This window comes from Nothoprocta perdicaria, unplaced genomic scaffold (assembly GCF_003342845.1).
Source record: "Nothoprocta perdicaria isolate Ctin4 unplaced genomic scaffold, notPer1 scaffold_4, whole genome shotgun sequence".
NCBI lineage: Eukaryota > Metazoa > Chordata > Aves > Tinamiformes > Tinamidae > Nothoprocta > Nothoprocta perdicaria.
Window position 1 is genome coordinate 4,372,373 of NW_020455643.1, and position 22,561 is coordinate 4,394,933.

Below are 22,561 nucleotides of genomic sequence, written 5' to 3' on the forward strand. Positions count from 1 at the left end.
CTTGCATGTTCTCTGTAAAGATCTGACCTTTGTTTTCTGCCTAGAGAAGAAAAAAAAATTCACAACATGACATAAAAATGTTGTTTTGTAAAATCCTCCCTGCCTATCTGCCCACTCCCACCAGGTCTGCMCAGGTATCTGTCTTGCAGGACCCCTAATGCTCCTGAGAGCAGGGTGTGCTATTCCTACTGCTCAGCCAGGGTTTTGCTCGTAAATCCAGTCAGGAAGGTTCATTCTGTGCCAGGAGCAGATGGAGGCCTTATTAGGGAATGATATATATAGGAAGGGAATGGCATATATAGAGAAAGATCAAAAGATGGTCAAGCCAAGTCACCATGCTGCATAACATGAATATTTGCTTAGTGCTATTGGAACTACTGATATTCCTTAGCTCTTTAATTTTTATTTTTCTGCAGTTATTTCTGGGGCCCACCTTGATTTCATCGGATGAACTGTGTATAGCTGTTCCCCAAGAACCAGGGAAGGAAAGCCTCACCACAGAGCTCCCCTTGGCCTTCAGGCCTGCCCGCTTTCCTTTCAGAACAAAATCTGGTACCAAAATCTCTGGACCAATTCAGTTTATGAASCCGTGGAGCTCTGCCAGTGCGGTCGCCCCTGTGAGACATGCGGACAAGCTGGCACCTTTACTCTCTTATGCACATATTTGATGTTACTGCTGCAGCAACATCATGAGATACTGGATTTGGGCAGAAAGGCCCCAAAGCGAGATGCACTTTGTGAAAGGTTTGGAAATCCTGGCTTAGGAACATCAAGACTAGAGGAAAAGCAGACTTCCCTGCTTGCAACCCCTATTACGTGGGAAAACAAAACTGGCAGAGGTTCTCTCTCCGGCAATAAGTAAAAACAAGACTGGTGAAAACAAAAGAAAATCCACAGTCGTTCTTCACTGACAGAGGAACGGATTAGTTACCATATTTGCTAGCCTTTTTCCAACTCTGTTACTCTAAATCTCCAGGACAAATGAACTCCAGGCATTCCCGAGCTCTGCACCCTCCTAAGCCAGTCCTTCCAGCACCGCGCTCGCGCCTCGCTGATTCACTCGGGCAACTCGGCCGCGCTCTGGGCGCGCTGCTGTGAGYCACAGCTCTCGCTACAAACACAGGGACTTGTCTGGCAGCACTAAAGAGCCTGACTGAGCGGTCCCAAACGCCAGGTGCTCCAAGTGTTTACTTGTCCCAGATGCGCCATTGGGTTTTAAAGGTCAGCTTTACTTCAAAAAATGTAGTAACCTGAACCTTCCCCAGTTTTCTGTTCTCAGTGATGTGTAGGTGCAGTGCTGCCTATGAGAGCTATTGGCACTGCCCTCTTAGACCATAAAGAAGCACAAAGCAAATGTTGGGTATGGGAACATTAGCCTCTAAGGACGAGGGAAAAAGGCAATGGGAAAACAGCTGAGCTCYGGGCAGAGCACGCCCGGCTTAGCAGGAGGATTAGAGCCCTGCATTCAAAATCTGCCTGGGAAGCAGCAAGTGACGGCGAGCGATGTTCTTCTATGCAAAGAGAACATATTAATACACTGGTAAGTATTGTATTCATTACAGGATTTCAGCTAATCTGCTGTCTGCTTTTATTCAGCTCTTGTTGCACTTGCGTGCTGCTCGCAGCGAGCTCACGCTTAGGCTGGGAGAGCCCCACTTCCTCACCATAGTCCCTAGATAAACAGGCAGGGATTTGAGCGCGTGCGCGCAAACCGCGTCCTCTCCCAGCGCGGCTCCGCGGCTCCGTCACCGCTGCCACGGAGCAGGAGACAGGCCTGACCTACAATCCATGGCATCGCAGACCTACATGTTTACCAGACTGAAAAATGCTCGGCCTGTGATGGGCTCCCGTTGGCTTCAGCCCCACAAGGGTCCGGGGGGCACCGCCRAGAGGAACCGGCCGCGTCGCAGCTCCCGGCCTGGGGGTACTACCCACTGCACTGGAAGCGTATGGACATCTAGGTTAAACCTAACAGGCTCTCTGGCTTGTTCCAATTATGGGGAGGGGGATGCTCTAATAATCCATTTACTGCAATTATTCCTCCAGACATATCGGTGACCTCTSTGGGAGGCTAATTTAATTACACTTAATGTATGAACCCTTCAATTAGACTCTTGGGATGACTTCAGCGTGAGTCAATGGGCTGCTTTGTGCAAAACCGCATCAGCAACCTGAGGCCAGGRGAAACCCCTTCCTCTTTTGTGGACTTCTCTGATTCAAGGTCTTTGAGGCCAAGACCAAGGTGAGCGCTTCATGCAGCCAGGCTGTGTGATGCACAAATACCTACAGCCACCCAGTCAAATACTGCAGCTAGATCTTAAATGGGGTGGGTAATTTTATGACCARCAGTATTTGCGACTAGTACAGGTTTGCAACTGGACAAAGGTAATGAAATCTTACGCTTCGGGGCATGTATGAATCAAGTCAGGCAGGAATGTGCACCTTGCTCTAAGAAAAACTGCTGTAATTGGCAAGGACCAAAAGGCCTGAAGTTGAAAACAGGGATTAAAGGGGACATAAGCAGTGCAGAACTTTGGGAATGTGTGAATGGAGGCTCCTTAGCTTTAGCTTCTTATGTCATGGGGCACAGCAACAAATAAAGGTAACTAATGTGCTGAGTCCCTGGCCTAAGAGTTTTGCTCACCTGGATTTCAGCACAAAGCAGACTGAGCGCAACCGCCACGCCAACACTGGACTAAGTCTGCTCAGCAGTTCCCACCACCCTTTCAGGTTTGGTACTGAAGGGGTTCATCTGTGGTGAGTAAACCCCACTACCTTCAGAAGAGCTGGCAACACTTATGTACCACGCTGAGGAGGACGACTGGACACCAGGATAGGTCATGGATCAACAGAGGCTTTTGTTCAGTGCATCACTGTGGTCTGCTTCATCAGTTACCCCCAGAGGCAAGGACAGGGTCGGTTCAAAGCTGATTTCCTTGGGGAACTGCTACCAGAGCTCCCTCAACTCAGGCCGAGCGCAACCTCCAGCCCACGGCCCGGCTCCGGCCCCTACCTCCTCCAGCCTCCTCCTCTGCTCCTTCTGCTCCTCGATGCGCTTCTGCCGCTCAGCCAGCAACTGCCGCTTGTGCTCCTCGTTCTCGCGCTGCTGCTGCTCCAGCTGCTGCCGCCGCAGCGCCTCCGAGCGCTCCTTGTTGGCCAGCTGCAGCCGCAGGAAATCCCGCCGCAGCGTCGACTCGCCGGGCAGGTTCAGGATGGAGCTGCGTGGGACATGAGCATCACAGAAGTTCCCACAGACCCCGTTAAGCCCCTCATTAGGGGAAATTGGGGTGTTTATTGGGTTTGTCTCTTTTCCTCATGAGCCATTTGAGTAATGGGAGGTGCTTGGGCAGCAGCGCATGGAGGCATTGCGCATGCATGTGCATGCATGGAGGGTCTGGGCATGAAAGCACAACCCCTGCCTACTGCGCCATGAAATGCACCTCACCTCTTCCCCCCCAACTCTTTTTTAAAGGAGAAATTCTGAAGAAATTCCCCTCAAATCCTTTGCTGTTAATCCTGCTTGGCCGTAAATCTTGGATTGTGAACTGGGAACGCAGAGAACCCTCCTGCTCCTCACAGCCTCGCCAGACATTTCCCTGCTGAAGGTTCCTTCACGCTAAGTTTCTAAGCAAAGTCTCTCTGTTGCAGTGGCACACACTATATTTAGCTGTGCACAAAGTGCATTTTGTGTGAATCACCGCCAGCTATTAAAATACTACATTATCTCGGTGAAATAATGGAATAACCTGATGCTAATTGCAATGACTCTTAAAAAAGTCATCAAAGAAAGAAAATTCAAACCCTATTATGTTTGCAGCAGCAATTGGAATGGTTTCATGATGAAAATTTACATGCAGATAGAGAGCTACATTTGGAAAAAAAATCACATTTTCAAGCTTCTTCTTGGATTTCAGCTTGCTTTTCCCCCACATCTAAGTGCTCACATGCGCAGCTCCTCACAGCAGAGTTCATGTGAGAACACACATCTGCAAGTTTTCGCTCATGGAAGCCAATTGGTTTGCTCTGAAGGAGCAGTTTTCTACCCTGCAAGTTCAYCTGCACAAGCAGTTCATTTTGCACACACAGTCTATCCAAAAAAAAAAAAAAAAGGGGGGAAAAAAAGCCCCTAAGGGAACATTTTTAGAGACTAGATCCACACAAGTAGCCACGAATGTTTATCAGCTTCTTGACAAGCTGGGCAGCAAGTACCGGGTCAGAGAGTGATTCCTCACCCCTGTGACCACAGCAGCCTGGCTCTGCTCAGTTATGGCCAACACATTCAAGCAGGCAGCTTATGCTGCATCATATGTAGCATCATATGGAAAAGAAAAACCAGCTCTGGCAAATCAGGCTGGATATAGGGCTGGCTTAAATAGGGCATCTTGGATGCCAGAAGGGTAAAGGCCAGTGCTGGCGGGAAAGGGCTTTGGTCCTCCTGTCTCCTACTAAATTTGCATCCCGCAGAGATCCTGCATCTTAAAATTTTCCCTTAAATCACCTGTGAGGCCACCACAGCTTCAAAGCCACAAAGCAGAGCTGTCCATCAGCGAACATGGGCAGCTATTGCATTCCTGGGACATTAACAGACTGCACTGCAAATCCCACAGAAAATGAGTTATTGCTTCTTGCCAACCTTTCGGCCAAGGTTGTTGGTAGCATCAACTTAATACCACTCATCTAAGGGAGGGGAGATATTTTGTTCTTTCATGGGGCGAGCTTGATGATCAAATTGTTCTTTCTCCATTTCTAGTTCATATGAACCTATAATCCACGCCAATTTTATACAGAGCTAAAAAGATATAAGGGCAGAAATGAAATGTTGATTTTTTTTACCTGGGCTCCCCGGAGTCATTTTCCTCCTCCTCCTCCTCACTTCCACTGTACTCGTACTCTGTCTCATCTAGGAACATAATTGCTTATCAGTGCCCTTTACTGGGCTCATTGGTTTTCCTGATGCTTGAAACACAAAAGCTCTCAGAGAGAACTGAAAACCCTTTTTTCCCCCCCAGCATCACCAAGAACAGGCAGTACTGTCTCCATCTTTGGTTTCTCTGCTTGCTGATCCTATGGGAGGCTGCAAAGCCAGGGAAGCACTCGGCACAGGCTTGCAGAGGACCCTGGTCCCAGCTGGAATGTCACCTGCCTGCACTGGCACCATGGGGAAGGGCATCCAGACCAGGAGGGGCTTGCTGGAAAGATGGAAGGTGCCCAAATCCTCTGCTCAATAAAAGATTACACCCATGCCCCAAAGCCAACGAGAGGCCTCCTTCTGCAGACACAATGCAGACACAACACCCAACGAGCCCTTGGAGCCACCAGCTTTGGGTGGTGGGATTTAACTGCTGTTCTGAAGGCATGAACTTCTCTCTYCCTGAACATGTTCCACCCTTCCTGCACAAATCCATACGATATTTCCCCAGCAGTGAAGATATCTACATAAAAGCTCAATTACTGTGTTGTGCTACATACTGTGATTTCTATTGGGATATACTCTTTATCGGATGAAGGGAATGATAGAAAAAGGAAGGCTTGCATTTACCCAATTACTCTCCATCTCTAGGGCAAAGCCTTCATTCGCTAGACTAAACACATTTAATACTTCACTAAGATTCAGTTTTATTGTTTTGATTGTACTGAAATCTGTTGCAAAGAACTGAAAGGTATGCGTGAAAAATTAATACTGCTACGAATAAGGAGAGAAACAGCAATATCTTAATTGGCTGGATTCTACAAATGAGCTTTCAAATTGAAATTCAGTTCACAGGCAACAGAATACTTGAACCAGTTTCTTCAGCTATCTATCTTCCTTGCACAAGACTTTGATAAGGACTGGAGAGGTCACAGAAAAAAATCAGTTAAATAGGTTATGCCTGGTCGGTGGCATTCCTTTGGGGCAAGGATCTTATTGAGATGTTCATTTGCACAGCTCACAGCTCACTGCTGGTGCAGCCTAAATGCCACGTAGATAAAAGACTTGGCATAAAATAYGTGATCTGAGAAAACTTCAGCTTAGCATGTTCCCCCTTCCATATGCTTGTACATATATAGGCACATGTACACCTTATGTATCCATTTTAATGGATCAAAGCTTAAATGAGCCATGTGGAAATAACCATTTGGACAAAAAATAAGATTCTCTTTTCATTGGAAAAAAAAAAGAGGTTTTAAAACATCAAACAGCTCTATGATAATGTAGCCTTTGTCTGAACACCAGTTGCTTTGTTGTAGATATTTATTTAGGTATCAACTTTGGTTAAGACAGAATGGACTCAGTTTAAACAAATCACCCTGACCTTAAACCAGAACAAGACTGTTCAAACAAAAGGACTTTGCCTATTCCACTAAACCAGTTTGAGAACACATAGAGCCATATCAGCCCTGAAAATACTTTCCCAGCCARCCCTGCAGAGATGCTGCATCCCCATGGGATTTCTACTATCCTTTGAGCACCACAGCTCCATCGTGCTCTGTGTTAGGGACCTCTAAATAGACTACAGACCTCAGACGCTGCCCCTGGTGCTGCTGCCCCGCTCACCTTTCTCGCCTCGCTTCTTCTTCGTCCTGTCGATGTGGTCCTTGAGCTGGATGCGGACCTGCCTCTCGTTCGGCTGGTCCCGGATGAAGGGATGCTTCATCAGCTGCTCGGTCGTCGGTCTCTGGCCATGGTTCTTCACTAGGCAGCTCTCAATGAAGGACTGAAACTTTTTAGACCTAGTCCAGACAGAGAAGGAACATATAGAAAAATCAGCTATCAATTCCCCTATTAGAAAATACAAACYGTTGGGTACTTAAAAAGAACACTTGACTGCTACGCAGTTCCTTCTCAGATGGAGCTTTCCAAGAGGATTCATGCAACTTCTCCGTAGATGAGAATTTCTCCAATGTTACTCAAAGCCACCCTGCTGTATGTGACCTGGATCACTCTACCTGCTCCTAGTCATCCCACGCGGGCTCCTGTCTACGCCTGTCTTGTCCTAGCTTTGCAGGTGCTGTTAGTGACACACACAGCTCTGCTGAGCCTGAAGAAGATTGGGGATTGTCAACACCACTGGGGAATCCACCAAAGGCAAGTGCCAGCAGCGGCAACCAGGAAAATGCAAAGCAATGCTCCCCTTTGCCCCACGGTGCCATGTTCTCCACTGCTCCGTGTCCCAACAGCTTCCACTCGTCACCACTCCCAGGGCAGAGCAGGGATCCCACTGTGGATGGCAGATCCCCRCACCCCGGTCCTCACCACTGGGCCCTTTTGCAAACAGTTAAATTAAACCTCTGGAAACAATTCCAACCAAATTCTTAAAAAATGAATTTGTCTATGCCTCAAGTTACGCATATCAAAAGTTTTCCTGGAACTAATTTCACCACATTATAAACCCAAGAGAACAGGGATTTGCAAGAAAGAAAGATGTTGACAGGCTGCTATACTGTATGTTGCTTTAGTAAATAGGAAAATGAGTGTAAATTAATGTCAGAAGCCAACAGATAGTACAGAATTGCATTCAGAAGTAAAACAATAAGCTTTCAGGGATTTTACTTTTAAGCTGTCAGACTAAAAGTGATTTATCTTTTAAGTGTTAATCCATACAAATTGAGATGCAAAAAATAAAACACATTGCTAGATCCAATTTAATCCTCCCTTCAGCTTTATTAATGAGCAAATCTCCCTTCTCCACCTTGCCTCAATAAAACCCCCATGTCTCRGTGTATTCCCAAAGGGCCAATCCACGTGACGCTCCACAAAATCCACCTCCAAGACACGACTCTGCTGTGTAGATCTACACTGGGGAGACAGCAGCTCTACGTGCACAGTCCACTGTGCCAGCAAACAGGGTCACATCACAGAATCATAGAATGGTTGAGGTTGGAAGGGACCTCTAGGGATCATCTAGTCCAACCCCCTGCACACACAGGGTCACCTGCAGCATGTGGCACAGGGCGGCATCCAGGTGGGTTTGAAGACTTCCAGAGAAGGAGACTCAACAACCTCCCTGGGCAGCCTGTGCCAGGGCTCTGTCACCCTCACAGTGAGGGAGTTCTTCCTCATATGCAGATGCTGCTGCTGCAAATGATGCAGCTGGAAAGTTTTTCCCCTGCTAAGTGTCACTGTGCAGGTTCTCACCCAGCTGCCACGCGAATCCGGCCTGCTGAGACCTCCGTGGCTGAGGCTGGAGCCACGTCTCGCTGCCCTGCACGAGGGCAGGCAGAGCCAGCACCGCCCAAGAGCAGCAAAACCACCCAGCAGCACAAGGAAACCCCCCAAACGGGGTCATTCCAACAAGACACCCCATTTCTCCCTGGCTCTGGTTCACGATACCTTTACATGAATGTCTCAACCTTGTGCTGCAAGGCAGCCCAACCACGTAACATATACACCAGTCCTCCTCCAGCTCCTGGGGTTTGTAAAGCTTAAATAAATGTTTGCAAAGCTTTCTTGGTTGCCGGGATGAAAAGTGCTATTGCAGTGCAAATGCCACTTCATTAACAAAGAGGTTTTGTCATTTCTTACAGGGCAAAGTTATGAGAAGTTTATGGGAACAGCATCACTAAAGTTCAGCCTTTTACATTTTACTTATGAACTGCAGGAAGGTGAAAATCGAGGTTCACTGCTGGCTGATTTTAATTGGAAGAGAAAGATGATACCAAAGAATTCTTAATCTCAAAGAAACACACTATTGTTTTAAAAGCAAATTCAAGGCTTCAGCAAGCAACAAAAGTGCTTTCTCCCTGGGATCTTCTATTTGAGATAGCTCCAATGCCCACTGCTGCTTATCAGAGTGTTTTGCAGGCTTAACTTAAAAGGTGTTTGCATGAATTAACTATGTCTTTCACATAAGAAGAAAAGTTGATTTTCCTACTTTCATGCACTTTTCTCCACTGCTGCACACAGGAGCAAGAACAGCCTGAGACCCACTGGAAGAAAACAGGATGCAGGAAGGAGGAGCTGACCTGCAAGACTGTGTACATTGAATCTTCTTCATTTTGCTTTTCTCTTGTGTTTTGAACCTGTGCAAAACAGCACAGTGACTGCTGGAGAGCCCCCAAGAGAGGCTGAACTAACGTCTTGAGCCTCCTTGGCTTGGGTGGGCAGAGCCCCAAGACCCACCTGCCCGGGCAAACTGAGTCAAAGACCGCAAGTGTATTCGGTGTCTCACTGCAAACAGCACAAGTTGTGCTGGGCTGACTCGTTCTTATGGAAACCTGTGAACTTGTATTGACTTGCAGTTGTGTCTGGAAGCGCGATCCGGCCACATCCTTTGCGGATCGCGTTGTAATGGAAGCCTGCAAGAGGGATGCAGCTTGGTGCTGCCTCGGGAACGCTCTCCACGGCTCTGTGGGAGACCACAGCTCTGTTTATCTGTAGAGATGTGCAGAGACAAGGCAYGCTCACAGACCAGGGAGAAGTTTGAAGTTGGAGCTTCACTAAACTAGGACTTTGAAAGCAATCCCCCTCTCCATTTTGCAGTAATCCTCCTGCTCTGGCAACCTTCCAGAGCCAACCATGTATGCTCCCAAAGCCCATTCCCCTGTCCCGATGCTTTAGCTGCAGCTTGGCTGCCACTGAAGACAGGGGTTGGGTAAAGGCAGGAGCGCTGCCCCGCCGTGCCTCTCGCTGCTCCTCTCCTGCCTTGTGCATCTCGCTGCTCCTCTCCTGCCTCGTGCACCTTTCCCCCACGCTGGTGCAGATCCCTGTCCCCTCCGCTGGAACCTCCTCCCCGGGGCAGCGTGTCCGGGCGGGCGAGCAGGACCTCCCGGCCTGGGCAGGTGTCACAGCTGCAGTTGTAAGCGAGAGGCTTTGGGCCRCCCTGGCCCCTGGCTGAACCTGAGCAGATGGCCCAGCAGCGAAAGGCTCCGCAGCCGATGACGAGTCCCGTAAGCCGCCCAATCGCCCTCCCCGAGGGAGGACAGGAGCAGGGTCAGCAGTGTGAGGAGAAGAAAATGTCAGCAACCCGCCATGGAGGTTTCAAAGAAACTGCTCAAGTTTCGGTGCAACCGTAACCGCAGATTTCAAACGTCCTGACCTGTGGGGCAGCTGTGATGTGGGGCGATGGGTCAGGGTGCAGGCGGTTGGAAAAGGGGCGGATAAACAAGGCCCGGTGCAAATACAAACAGAAAATGCCTCGGGCCGAGCTGTGCCACCATCATGTCCTGCTCGCTAGCAAAGCAAGGCTTAAGACTTGCAAATCTGGGACAGCCAGAGCTGCCAGGCGAGGGTCAAGCAATCCCGTGGCTGCCTCAGAACAGCTCACAATATCCAAGGCAGTTATTAGAGCAGGGAATAAATTAGGAGCTTCAGCCCAGTTATGTTTTTACCTTGCAGAGATGGGGAAAATGTTTCTGTTCAAAATTAAAGCTGCTTTTTTCAGCTGCCTTCCCCTCTCTCTGGAGGCTGAGAAAATCTTTGCTGAATAAACAACACAGTTGTGTGAAAAATAAACTCCATCATCTTACCATCCATTTTGTGCTGTAACAGAGCATAATGAAGAAGGAAACTGGTGATGTGGCAGAAAACAAGTGTCCAAACTATTTTCTGAGCTTTCTGACTAATGGCATCCTAAAAAAAGGCTGTGCAAGGACCCTATTTAGAGAACAGTTTTAATTCTCTCTGGCAGAGTTAGTGGGGAAAGAATCATCTTGTATGGGCTTTGTACCAAACCAGCTGATGATTGGGACAACCAAACTGCCAAATGCCAAAGCCTTGGAGAGGTTCCAGGAACTGGCCCTAAAACCCCAACACCAGCCACCAGATACGAAATGTCTCAGCCCTTTGCTCCTCTTTTCTCCCAGCAACAAAATACCTGAAACTTTGGCATTCTAATCCCTGCCCATTACTGAGCTCCCTTTTTGTGTTTGTGTGCATGTGTRTGTGTATGTCTTCATGGGGATAATCAATCAAAYGTGAAGCAATAAGGCAGTGCTTTCTACCTGCAAGAACTCAGGCTATTTGGGACTAAGCAGTGGAATTGACTCTCTAACATGTGGCAGATCTTTCCTGACAAAATCACTGCTGAACCTGGGGCACCAACCAGAGGAGAGTTTTTAAGGACTCCTGCTCCATCAGTACAGAACATACAGTAACAAAACAACATCTGCTGGATTTCAGAATTTTTTTTTTTCCTAAGGGTTTTTGCTGGCACACCCTGCTTTATTTTTTTATTTTTTTTTTCCCAAAACAGTCATGTATTTTTTTCCTCCAAAATTTTAAAATAAAGCCCAAGCTACGTACAAATCTCTGCATTCCTGGGCCTTCAAGATAAACTATCCCTTTTTGGCATGCAAAGATGTTTCCACTCGAAATCGGAACCTCACTGGAAAGAAACAGGAGCCAAGCGAAGTGTCATGTCGGTTCAGGCTGCACGAACCGCCCTGGAAAAGCCAACCCTGCTCTGCAAAGTGCAATGCCAGGGAGTGCTGCTCTCGCTGCCCATATAGCAGCCTTGTCATCCCGCTGTGTGTGACTCGTGTGCATCAAAATGACTCTCTACGGGAGATCAAGGCCCAAACCTGCACTCACCACATGCTGGACTTTCATGGGCCCTTGAAGCTGTAAAAATGTGAACAAAATAAACACCTCAGCACACTCTGGCTGCAAAAACAAATTGCTTCAGGAATGTTTTACAGCAGTGGAAGACTGAGGAAGAGACTCACCACTTCTTTGATTTCAACCTYGGGGCCGGGTTGCGGGGAATCAGGAACAGGGCCCTCATGGGATGCATGTCGCAGAGAGCTGAAAGTTTCAGGAAGAGGCATTAAACACAGCACAAAGTGTGGCAGACCCCATGTGCTCCCCCAAGCAGGCTCCAGCAGCACCCAGGCTTTCTCTGAAGTTGAAAAGTGCACAGGACAGGAGGGATTTTATGGACTTTACCCTCATCGATGCTTTAAGCCAGCTGGCATAGCCTGGAGGTGGCCTGGAACACAGCTGAAAGCTCCTTTATTCCTCCAAAATCATGTGTCTGCCCCCAGCACTGTTACAGCTGCACCACCACATGCACGCTCAGCTTTATTTACTTACATTTACTGCTAAGAAAGGTCCCAGCATAACGTTCAATAAACATGGCACTATGAACGATGCAGATGTGCCAGCTACATCCAGGGAGCTGCTATTTGTGTCACCAAGAAGCCACTGAAACGTTACTGCAGGACAGCAGAGCTTCCRTTCTTCCACCCGTGTCTTATCTCTGGTTTATTTAGAGGGACCTGACCYGCAGAGCACTTCAGTGCCTTGCCAGGAGCCACGCGGTGCTTTGGGGTCTTCACTCCCGCTCCAGCTCCTACTCCATGGGCCGTGGTGACCACCTTGGCTTCCCAACGTCCCCCTGCTTCCCTTGGAGCGGGGGAGCCCTCGTACGAAGGTTCTGGTACCGAGGCCAGGGCTGGCTGATGCTGAGCAGATCCCAGCAAACCCCAATTCAAAGGTTAGTTAAAACAGAGCAGTGCATCTACTTACGGGGAGCGCCTTCTGCCATCTCTATGGCTGTTATCCCCAAGGACCACAGGTCGCTCTGTGAAACAAAGCAGAGGGAAACACGTGAGCAGCGGCACCTCATCACAGCAGCACGACCCATCTCCCAAGTCCCCGTGCTCATAGCTTAGGAGCTCTTCTTTTATGGCCTTTCCATTTGTTAGGACTTCAGGCGACTCCTTCCCATCTTTTTTGGGTTGGGTTATCAATCCCAATCCAGAGGGGAGGGAAGAGATCTGAAAAACCACTGCCACCATTTCCTATGAAGCACTGACTCTGTCTTTATTTCAGCTGGGCACAAAATCTTTCTCCCGGTCTCCTGTGTAATCTCATTAACAATATAACAGGGCAAAACAATCATGACCTTCAGTAAGTTRTCTCATGTTTTGTGTGCAAATCAGCCTTCTGATGCTCGGCCACAAGAGGTTCTGCCTGGCCACCCTCCCTGCAGGATGCTCAGGAAAGGAAGACGTTCAACTCCTTCCTTCAGGAAGGAGACTGCTCCACTTTTCCTGATCCAGCCAGGCAGAYTTCATGTGTTGAACAGCATAAGGGAGGCAGCTCAAGTCTGAAGGCAGTGGGTCTATGGGGAATCACAGCCCTGGAACCTGGGCCTGTATCAAGGGGAAATGTCTGCAGGGGCAGGTCTGTCAACAGACCTAGGTGCTGTCCTGTTACATCCTCRGTTTTCCTCAGAGCCTCCTCCTCAGAGCTGCTCTGAGTACTAAGGCAGCACATGAGGCCATGGGGCTATTGCTGGGTGGCAGGCATCAAAAGTCACAAGAGGTGGGACTGCAGAGGACTTCATGAGGACAGAAACGTTCCATCCAAAGCAAGAGGGTCATCTCCGAGCACCTTGCTTGTTCAGCTGCATGTGCCTATTTGCTCCCAGCTCTTTTGCCCAGACTGCAGCTAGCAAAAGGCCACGGTGACTCCTGGTCTCAGAAATGCAAATAGATTAAATGCAATTTTGTGCTTACTGACCAGGACTTCCTCTCTCTTTTCAAGATGCTGAGCTGAAACACAACACGCTGTACAGAAACTGAAACTACTTTCACCTTTTTTTTTTTTTTTTTTTTTTTTTTTGTCAGAAACAAGACTCAGACTCAAAGTTTCCATCTTCGACCAAAGTGCTCTGCTATGGGAACAAGTACAACGGCCAAGTGCAATGGCCTGGCCTTAATTCTCCCCTGCAGGATCCAAGTCTCTATGCCCGGGCTCCTGGGGGGCATGTGGAAGCACCACAGTACCAATCTGGATGGTGAACTGATAGCTGTGAGCTCCCCGAGTGAAACTGGAAGATATAAAAATGGATTTGATACAGTTTTCACAGAAAACACGTTGTTTGGAATAGATTAAAAACATGAAATATCTTGAGATATCTCAGGACTCTCTTGAATTATGCACTGCTCGTTAAAGGGAGGCTGGTAAAGCAGTGTTTCTCCCGYGGGAGGAGAAACAGGCACACATTCATTTACTCTGTTCCCAAGCCTTCCTCAGCCCTCATGGATCTCAGCAGAGGTTATCTGAGTCTCCTGAACGACCAGAGTACCAAGAAAGCACATTTTGGAAAACTCCTGGGATTTTGTAGCTTCAGCACTTTTCCTCCTGTTTTCCCAAACAGGTACATTCATGCCCAGTTATGTGCCAGGAAGCACTGGTGAGCTCTGCTCTTAGTGCCTGCTCACGAGGCCACGCGGATATCACAGAGGTGCTGTGGTTAGAGCTCTGGATGAACAAATCCCCGAGGATGGCTCCGTTCTTGCAGACAGAAGAGGAGGAAGAGACAGCATGTGCCAGGCAGAGAGAAAATGAGAACCTTCCCTAACGGCCCTGCTGCATCTTGTTTTTTTGGCAGGAGGTGGCTAATTCATTATCCTGGACACCATGTATAGGGCTGCCTAATGATTCATAGCTCAGTACCCAAGGCACGGAACAGAACCCAGGCTAATTCTGGTGATTTCTCTCCAGTGCAGTCCCCGACCCCTCCGAGGCCRGGGCGCTGCCAGCTGGCATCCCACAGCCAGCGGGCACGGAGCTGCCCTGGCCCCTTGCTGCTTCTCCCCACCTGCTTGTCCTGTGCTGACCACAAGGACACGGCCGGCAAGAGCTTTACCCCCAGGCCTTGTCCATCCATCAGCTTCTCGGGAGTCAGTTTGGAAAACTTCCGCTCTGCATCATTGGAAAATCACCGTCACAGCAGCCACTGTAAGTGTCACAAACCTCGAAACACAGGAAATCCAACCAACCACTTCTGCTGAGCTCTTTCCAACAAGGCCACAAGCCCAGACCTCTATYGGAGCTCAGGGCAAAAGCCTGAATAGGGAAGTCCTGGTTATGTGGGCAAGTTATGTGGGAGCACTTCAAAGAGCGCTCTTGAAGACTGACCAAACTCTRGAGTTATCTCTATACCAAAAAAATAGGAATCATTGTAAATAGGTGCATCTCAGCATGGAAGGGACATATTCCATCTTCCACTCTCCTCGTGGCACCTCCATTTCTCACATTTTGTTCTCTTCTTGGCCTGCTGTCACATTCACCAAGTCCCTCTTCAGATTTCTTCTCTCCATTTCAAGAGCTGCCTTGTCCAGACTGCTTCAAGCCTCTGAGCCCAMGACTGAACGAGTAAACCAAACAAATGCTGATCCCCTCTCCGAGAAATGTTGTTCCTCTCTGTGCTTGGGCTTTTTGCAGGACAGCACTCTCAGAAAAGGCACTAGGTCTTCTGGTGATGGAGTGGAGGTCTGGAGCTAGTGAAAGGCATCAATCCCTGAAGAAGGCACCTCCAGAGGCCCCTTCTCATATTCAACCTCCAAGAAAAGCAAATTGATTTTCAATTTCCAGATGCTCCCTTCACCCTGCTCAGCACTCATGAATGCTGCCCTAACTAGACCTTGTCAAATCTCTTCAAACCTTCCTAAGAAAATCTCTCTCAAATCTTATTTACAGTCTTTTCACAGGACAGTTATATCCATCCTTTGTTTCAGMTCAACAGGGGTTTTTGTTGCCTCCTTAATTATCTCAGTCTTTCCACATGATTCAGTGTCCATGACCCTTTCTCCCTTGGTTGCCGCTGAATTCCTTCCAAATTCCTAGTAGGTCTTTCCATATTAAGGTGCCCAGTATTATATGCAAGAGGCCAAGTGATCTTAAACTGGAGCAATATAGAAAGGATTATCACCTCCATAGGTCTCCCAGAGAAAGCAGACAACTCAGCGGGAAGCACATATTTTATACCGATCTGGAATTCAAATTTCTTTTGGAGTCAGAAAAGCTTTTCAGTCCGCCCAGCAAAAAGAAGCTGTGCTAATATATTTGAATTGTCCTGACTCCCTACGGGAAGCAAGCTTGTATTTTTTTTACTCTTGATTTTGAGCTTATAGAGGAGGTATCTCTAAAGAAAGGTGGAGGAATGTCTGGGGGAAAAACAAGAAACAACCTCCAMAATGAGAGGCTTGTATTTCTTTCTTTTAAAAAGTGGTTTATTTTTGTGAGCAGGTATTTACTACATCCTTCCATGGGCTACACAGGCATCTCTTTCCAGCTACAAAAACAGACGGATCAGAGGCCTTTTGTCTAATAGATTGAGCCTGTGAGGATTTCTTTTTTTCCTCCTACAATTCTCATCTATTGCATTCATTATTTTAAGCCAGTTGGCTAAACCTGAGAGCATCTGATTTGCATCCTTTCAGAAAAAAACATTGTTTGCCTTTTTTCCCCTGTTGCAAAGCAGGAGTCCCGGGTGCGGGGCGCGACGCCGGCTCCGGGCTCCGTCCAGCAGCACCCACGTCACCGCGGGCCCCACACCCCTGCACATGTGACAACAGCCATGGGGTGGCTCCTTAGCCGCAGTCACGGGGAGACTGTCAGTGCCAGCTCCAGAGACCAAGGCGGCCAGCCCGCGAGGAAGCACTGCTCCTTGGGGACAGCAGAGGGATTCTCATCCCAGCGTGTGTTCATCAGCCAACTGCATATTAAGTGCCCTACTTATTCTGGAAAGAGAAAAACCTCAGGGATTTCTGAGGGTAAAAAGTTGCCTATAAAGATACAAGCTTTTATTTTGTTTGTTTGTTTTAATATAAAGGAAGAAAAAATCCCAACATGGACACCCTTTCTGAAGGGGCAGGATTTCACGTCTCCTCCCCATGGCTGACAGCCTTAATGGCAAGAAACCTCTCCAGAGTGTAACTGGATCACAAAATCTAACACAGGACCTACCWAGTACCAAAGCCAGAAAGCATTTCCCACATGCAAGTGAACTGCTTATTTCTGCAGCCCTTACAAGTGCCACGATAAGCCTGGCTCTGCACCGGGCCCTGCAGCCAGGGAAATTTGCCCCATGGAGCTGCCACCYGCCGTGGAGCTCCCGAGCTCCTGCTGCACACCTATCATCCATAAACACAACCCTCTGCAAGACCAGCTAGGGGGCTAGGCTAAGGATCCCCCCGACTTCCTCAATCTGCTCTGATGTATTTAACAAATGCTAGCCTAACGACAGTGCAGCAAATAAAGGAGGGCTGTCATCAGAGACATGACGAGAGCAGCCAGGGTGGGCTTCAGCCCTGCTATAAAACCAAGTGACCAGCAGAGCTAACGAAGCACCTGCTGTAACTGGTTCATCAAAGGGACTGAGTAACTGCAGATTAAACTATTTCTACATGTCCTTATCATTAGTGACTTCTGCAGTCTCGAGGACGAACTCACAGGGGATGGCTGCTCTCAGGATCAGTAGGAAGGCTGACTGACACATGTGAAGAACTGAAACAGCAGAACAACTTTTAGTTGTTTTCAACTCCTTTGTCTCTTAAAGATGCTTTCGGAGACGTGGAATTACACCCCAAATCTTAGCATATTGGTGTGTGTTGCATTATGATCTTGTAACGTCCTACTGTTAAAAGTCAGCTCACACCAAAGGGTCCAAAAATCCATTTGAAGCATTAATTTATAAAGCATATGCATAGTAGAGGTACAAAATGCTTTCCATATGTCTCAATTTCTCCCTGAAAAACCTTTGCTTTAGTGTCTTGCTTTGCTCTCTGGAAATGCTAAATGGACCCTAGGGTTTTAGAGCTAGGGATTCAAGCTCTAGACACTTCAAACAGCAAGGCACAACAGCCAAGGGACACTACTACAGACGTGTGTCCCGAAACTTGCAGTAAGGTAGGATCACAACTAAAATACACAGAGCTTGCCTTGCTTTAAACGTCAGATCTCACTGTTGCTTGAATGAGCAGGTGGAAAACATGACCCTCCTAGTGACCTGTGATGTGGCACRGCCCTCGGTGCCACACTATGAATCAGTAGCAATGTTGTGCTGCCATTGATCCAAAAATAAACTTTAAAAAGGCAACAGAGATGTGTGAAAAGTAGGTCAGACCCCCAAATGTCTGATTGTGTGGCAACCTTCAGATCTCTGTGTGAATACCAGCCTGCAGGCCAGAAGATGCGATTTTGCCCTTTCTAAATCTGACCTGACTTTTCTCCAGAATAAATACAGCAAATATAGCATGTCAGATTGYAGTATTTAAACATTCAGCACTGAAAAGCAAAAGAGCAGGTAGGAAACCTCAGTCTGACACCTTTCTCAGCACAGAATTACTGTGAACTCCTTCCCAGTAACTTTTGACACAAGAAGGGCACAACAAGATTCACAATGGACCTGAATTCACATCTCAAAATCTAGTTGCCAGAAAGGAAGGGAAGAACACACTGTCTCTTGACATATTTTGCAAAGCTGCAAGCATTCCTGAGAGCTCATGTTTATAGTATTGGGACATAAAACATGAGATCATAGCAAGCACGCTCTTCATATTTTTATGAGCGCAACTCTAATTGCAAGCACAGATAAATTAACTAGCACATAGAGAAAACCTTTTCTCTGAGGCTCCTGGCTGCTTCAGATCTTTGACTACCATAGTAGTGAGTGTTTAGGCTTTGCAAGGATCACACCTGTATTGATGTATAAATGAGCGTCAATGTGCTTGTCCTTACCTTAAAGTCGTAAGTGGCATCAGGATTTTCATCACATGCAATGACCTCAGGGGCCATCCAGTAAGGAGTCCCAATGAAGGTATTTCTTCTGCCTACAGTTCTGTCCAGCTGGGCACTGACGCCAAAATCCACTACAGATCAGAAAAACAGGACAGGACATCGTAAGGTCAGAGACCAACTTGATGCAAAAGAACTTATGCTGAATGTAAAACATTAAAATTATTTTAAATTCACTTGAAGCAACTTCTCCRTGTAGTCAGGAGAGAAACTCGGAGCCAGAAACACTCTTTTTTGATCTCTGCTGAGACCAAGAGAGGTCAATCAAGGATGAATCTGATCATCCAATTTCTAGGTTTTGTAAGAAACTTTGTGCCTCTTCCTTTTTGCCAGGAGGCAATGAGGAGAAATTGCAGTCCCCCATACTAATGAGAAACAGGGTTAGAAACATGAATAAGCGGAAGCCTTTGTTCTGTGTTTTTTCATTTGAATTAAAGCCTGCCAAATATTTGTAGAAGGCTCATTCTCCTACCTAAACTCTTTGGGGAAATCGCATAAATGCAAAAGACTTAAGGAACTCAGGGCTAAGGACAAAGGCCTATAAGGGAAATGTCAAACACAGAGCTGCAAAATGAAGCAAAAACTGAGGAAATCAAATCAAGAAAACACTCTACGGTCACTAAGTTCACTTTGCACAATATAACGGTTGGACATTTGCCCTGGAGAATTTCCCCTTGCAGGGGAATCTTCACCAGCACAAAGCCAAACGAGTTGGTGGTACCATCTGTTAAGTTGGCTTTTTATTCTGCTGCAAAGGGAGAGAGAGACATGGTAAAGCAAGGCTTCCACCTCACTCTACCAGTGAAAGGGATCTTTCATCATAAATTAAAATGCATGAAGGCAGTTTTAATAACATAGGTGCTGGAAGACAGAGGAGAGGAGCACATCATCTGTGCTCATCTACTGTCTTCCATGTGATCTTCATATAGATGACTGCTCTTCCAAAGAGTGATGAGCACTGCGTATGAAACCCTAAGCAGTTCTTGCAAACGAAGCTCACTCCTAAAGCTTGGCTTGGAAAACAAATCTGGATTGCAGACTGAGTTGAAGGGATTCTGATCCTTCAGGGCACCACTGTGAAGCCGTGGAGATACAGGCTTGGCTATTATCTGGGCACGCACATATTCAAATGTTCAACTTGAGGCATGAAATGTGGTCACAGCTGCACAACCCGTATCTGAGAGCACAGCTGCCAAATTCTCTACTCCAAACACTGCCTTGCACTGTACATCTTTGTCTGCAGAACCTGATCATCAATCACTGGCAGTTCATTGCATGACACTCGGTCAACACCCAAGGTCGTCTATTGAGGCTGGCACAAAGAAAAATGCACAGTAGCTCTTTGTATCCATCCTCATTCCTCAAGTCACTTACACAGCCTCTACCAATCTTGTCTCTCCTCTCCAGGCAGCCTATTTGCTATTTCCAAGAGCTCTAACCCACTCTTACCTAGTTTAACTTCTGCATTTTCTGTCAGCAATACATTCTGTCCCTTGATGTCTCGATGAATTACTTTGTGCTGGTGTAGATGACTCAAACCCTGGAGAATTCAGAGAAAGGTTAGAGGAACTTGGGTTCAAAGCATGTTATTTTCTGACATTCCTCCTCGACCAATTACGCTCCAGAAATGAAAGATTCACAGTTGGAGTTAGGCACTGGAGAACAATTTTGTTTATCATGTGTTCAAAATACTGTCCTATGTTACATGCTGGAAGGACATACGAAGTGAAACACCCACTTATTGGCTACGTGTGCAGCCCTGGGTGCTTGGGTGCTCTCGACAGCAAAAGAAAAGAACCATCGATTCTACAGGATCAAGATCAACCTTTCAGTTTTGGCAGGAACTCACATTAACCCAAATTTCTCTGCATCTCTAGACATTTTTTTTCTCTCTCTCTCCACGTGCATTTTTGCCTTAGGGAGCCATTTGTGCAGCAGAAATAATAGAATGYTTTTGTCTGCTTTCTGTGTTTCCATCATCTGGAAACTGAAAAACCAATTCTCTTCTCATATTGGTCCAATAAATGGGACTCCGATATGTTAACAAGCTGCATTAAAAAAGCTGCAATGCAAATACAAATATTATAACTTTCATATATCCCTAATAGCAATATCATTCAAATTAAAATCTTGTCTTGGAGGCTAAAGGTAAACTAGCTCTTCTGCTGTGCTTTTTTATGAGCTCATTAATTTMTTTTTATAACCTATATTTTTATTTYATTCTTATTTTTTCAGTTTCAAAGTAACATCCACCTATACTGCCAGCTTAGCAAAACATAAATGACTTAAAATATAGATTACTTTAAAAACTGATTTTGTATTAGGTTTACATTTCACACTAAGCATTCATATTTTAGGAAGAAAATCACTTTTGGTATCACTGCGGAGATTTATTAATCATGTTATGCTCGTTATCTTGGGACACCACCACAAAATAAGCTACGTACAGGCTGGTTAGGTGGCTGCAGGGGACAGTGGCCCTGTGCATGGCTCCACAGTCGCCTTCTGACTCACTGACAAGGACTATTTTAAGAGACAGGCTCMGAGTTCATATCTTTAAAGAGTCTATGTAAGAGTGGTTCCCTCACACCGAAACCTCTGTACAGCAGCTGTTCAGAGTGAGAGGTTTTAATGCTGAGGGAACTACTGTGATCACATAATCTGACCTTGTTTGTACAAAATGTGAGTGAGTCTTTGCCCAAGGTGCCAGGATATGAAACTTGGGCCTGGTGAGTTTTAGGCCATTTCAGTCCAAGCTTTACCTTGTGGGTGTAAAAGCTGCAGCATCCTCATTAAAGCCAGACATGTGGATTTTAGAAAACATGGGGGATTTTTCCATCCCAAAGACCTTTTCCACAGACTTCATTAGCTCTTACCTTTCCATTAATTGAAAACTTAATTCTAATGTGCATAAATCCTTGCCCTATTAATATTAAAAGAAATTAATTAATATTAAAAGAAATTATATTTTTGTTGAAGGAAAAAGGGAGGGGGGGAGTTAAAAGCCAGGGGACTAACGGAGCTAAAGGGCATTAAATTGCCTGTATTTATTATGCATCATACAAGCACATGAATCATTCATGCCCAGAAGCTCCAAAGCAGCTCCAGGCCCTGGCAGAGCCGCATCCATAGAGCCAGGAGAGGCATCTTGGAGGCTTCGTGCATCCTTGGAGCACCGGCTCTGGCGGGCGGATGGCGCAGGACACCTACCCGTAAGATCTCTCTGCAGATGTAGGCGATCCACTCCTCCTTGAGCGTGTTCCCTTTCGTGTTCTTGATGAGGTCGGTGACGGAGCCAGCGCCRCAGAACTCCATCACCAGCTGGCAAGGGAAACATAAACACCATTACTGCAGCTGAAGAACTGAGAGCGTCCTCTGAACCAAGAGCATCTTTCTGAACCGAGAGCGTCCTTGGGGCTGCCCTGGGCCAGGGCAGGACCCTGAACTTGGAGCACTGCGAGGGAGCCCTGACTGCTACACAGTCACATCACTTCGCATCTACCAACTTGCATTTGTGAAGGCAATGTTAGAGATATGAGAAGGCTTCTGCCTACAACCTTTAACCTTGCTTGACTTTAAAACCTTTTCTACCAGGAGATCTTCAGCCTGGACTGCCTCTTCAGACCAGAAACATCTCTCGAGGCGAAGCCTGTTGTGCAGCTGCAGCCTCTGGAGCAGAGAGCTGCAGTCCTATTGCTGGGGCTCTGGCAAATGAGCCTGGCCGCCCTGTTGTCCCCTGCTTGCACCGTGTACAAAGTTCCTTAACCGTAAATATAAAAATTGAAGGATTAACCCATGCTCCAACTCAATATTGCCACCGAGCAACTGTGAACTTACACATCCAGAAGTAGCACAGGATACGAGCCTGCCTCCAGGAACATCCCAGATTCCCACCGCACCCAGGGAGACATCAGCACACTCACGCACAGCCCACGGGTGCCACAAACCTGCTCCAAGAGCCACAGAGATGCTCCTTCCCCCAAAGTGAACATGGTCTAATGTTCATTTGCCAATTAGACCAGTTTGCCTGATAAGGGACATTCTTTTCCTTTA

General features: G+C 47.0%; 1 protein-coding gene across 1 annotated transcript in view; it reads right to left on the bottom strand.

Moving 5' to 3' along the window:
- The window catches only part of TNIK (TRAF2 and NCK interacting kinase), a 134,288-nt gene that overhangs the window by 38,687 nt on the left and 73,040 nt on the right, over nucleotides 1-22,561 (bottom strand). The window contains exons 5-12 of the mRNA XM_026045409.1: nucleotides 21,719-21,829; nucleotides 19,958-20,048; nucleotides 18,452-18,582; nucleotides 12,446-12,500; nucleotides 11,644-11,722; nucleotides 6,536-6,711; nucleotides 4,834-4,900; nucleotides 3,014-3,218 (exon numbers count right to left, since the gene is read on the bottom strand). Coding sequence (XP_025901194.1) covers nucleotides 3,014-3,218; nucleotides 4,834-4,900; nucleotides 6,536-6,711; nucleotides 11,644-11,722; nucleotides 12,446-12,500; nucleotides 18,452-18,582; nucleotides 19,958-20,048; nucleotides 21,719-21,829 — 915 coding nt within the window. The remainder of the gene's footprint in view (nucleotides 1-3,013; nucleotides 3,219-4,833; nucleotides 4,901-6,535; nucleotides 6,712-11,643; nucleotides 11,723-12,445; nucleotides 12,501-18,451; nucleotides 18,583-19,957; nucleotides 20,049-21,718; nucleotides 21,830-22,561) is intronic.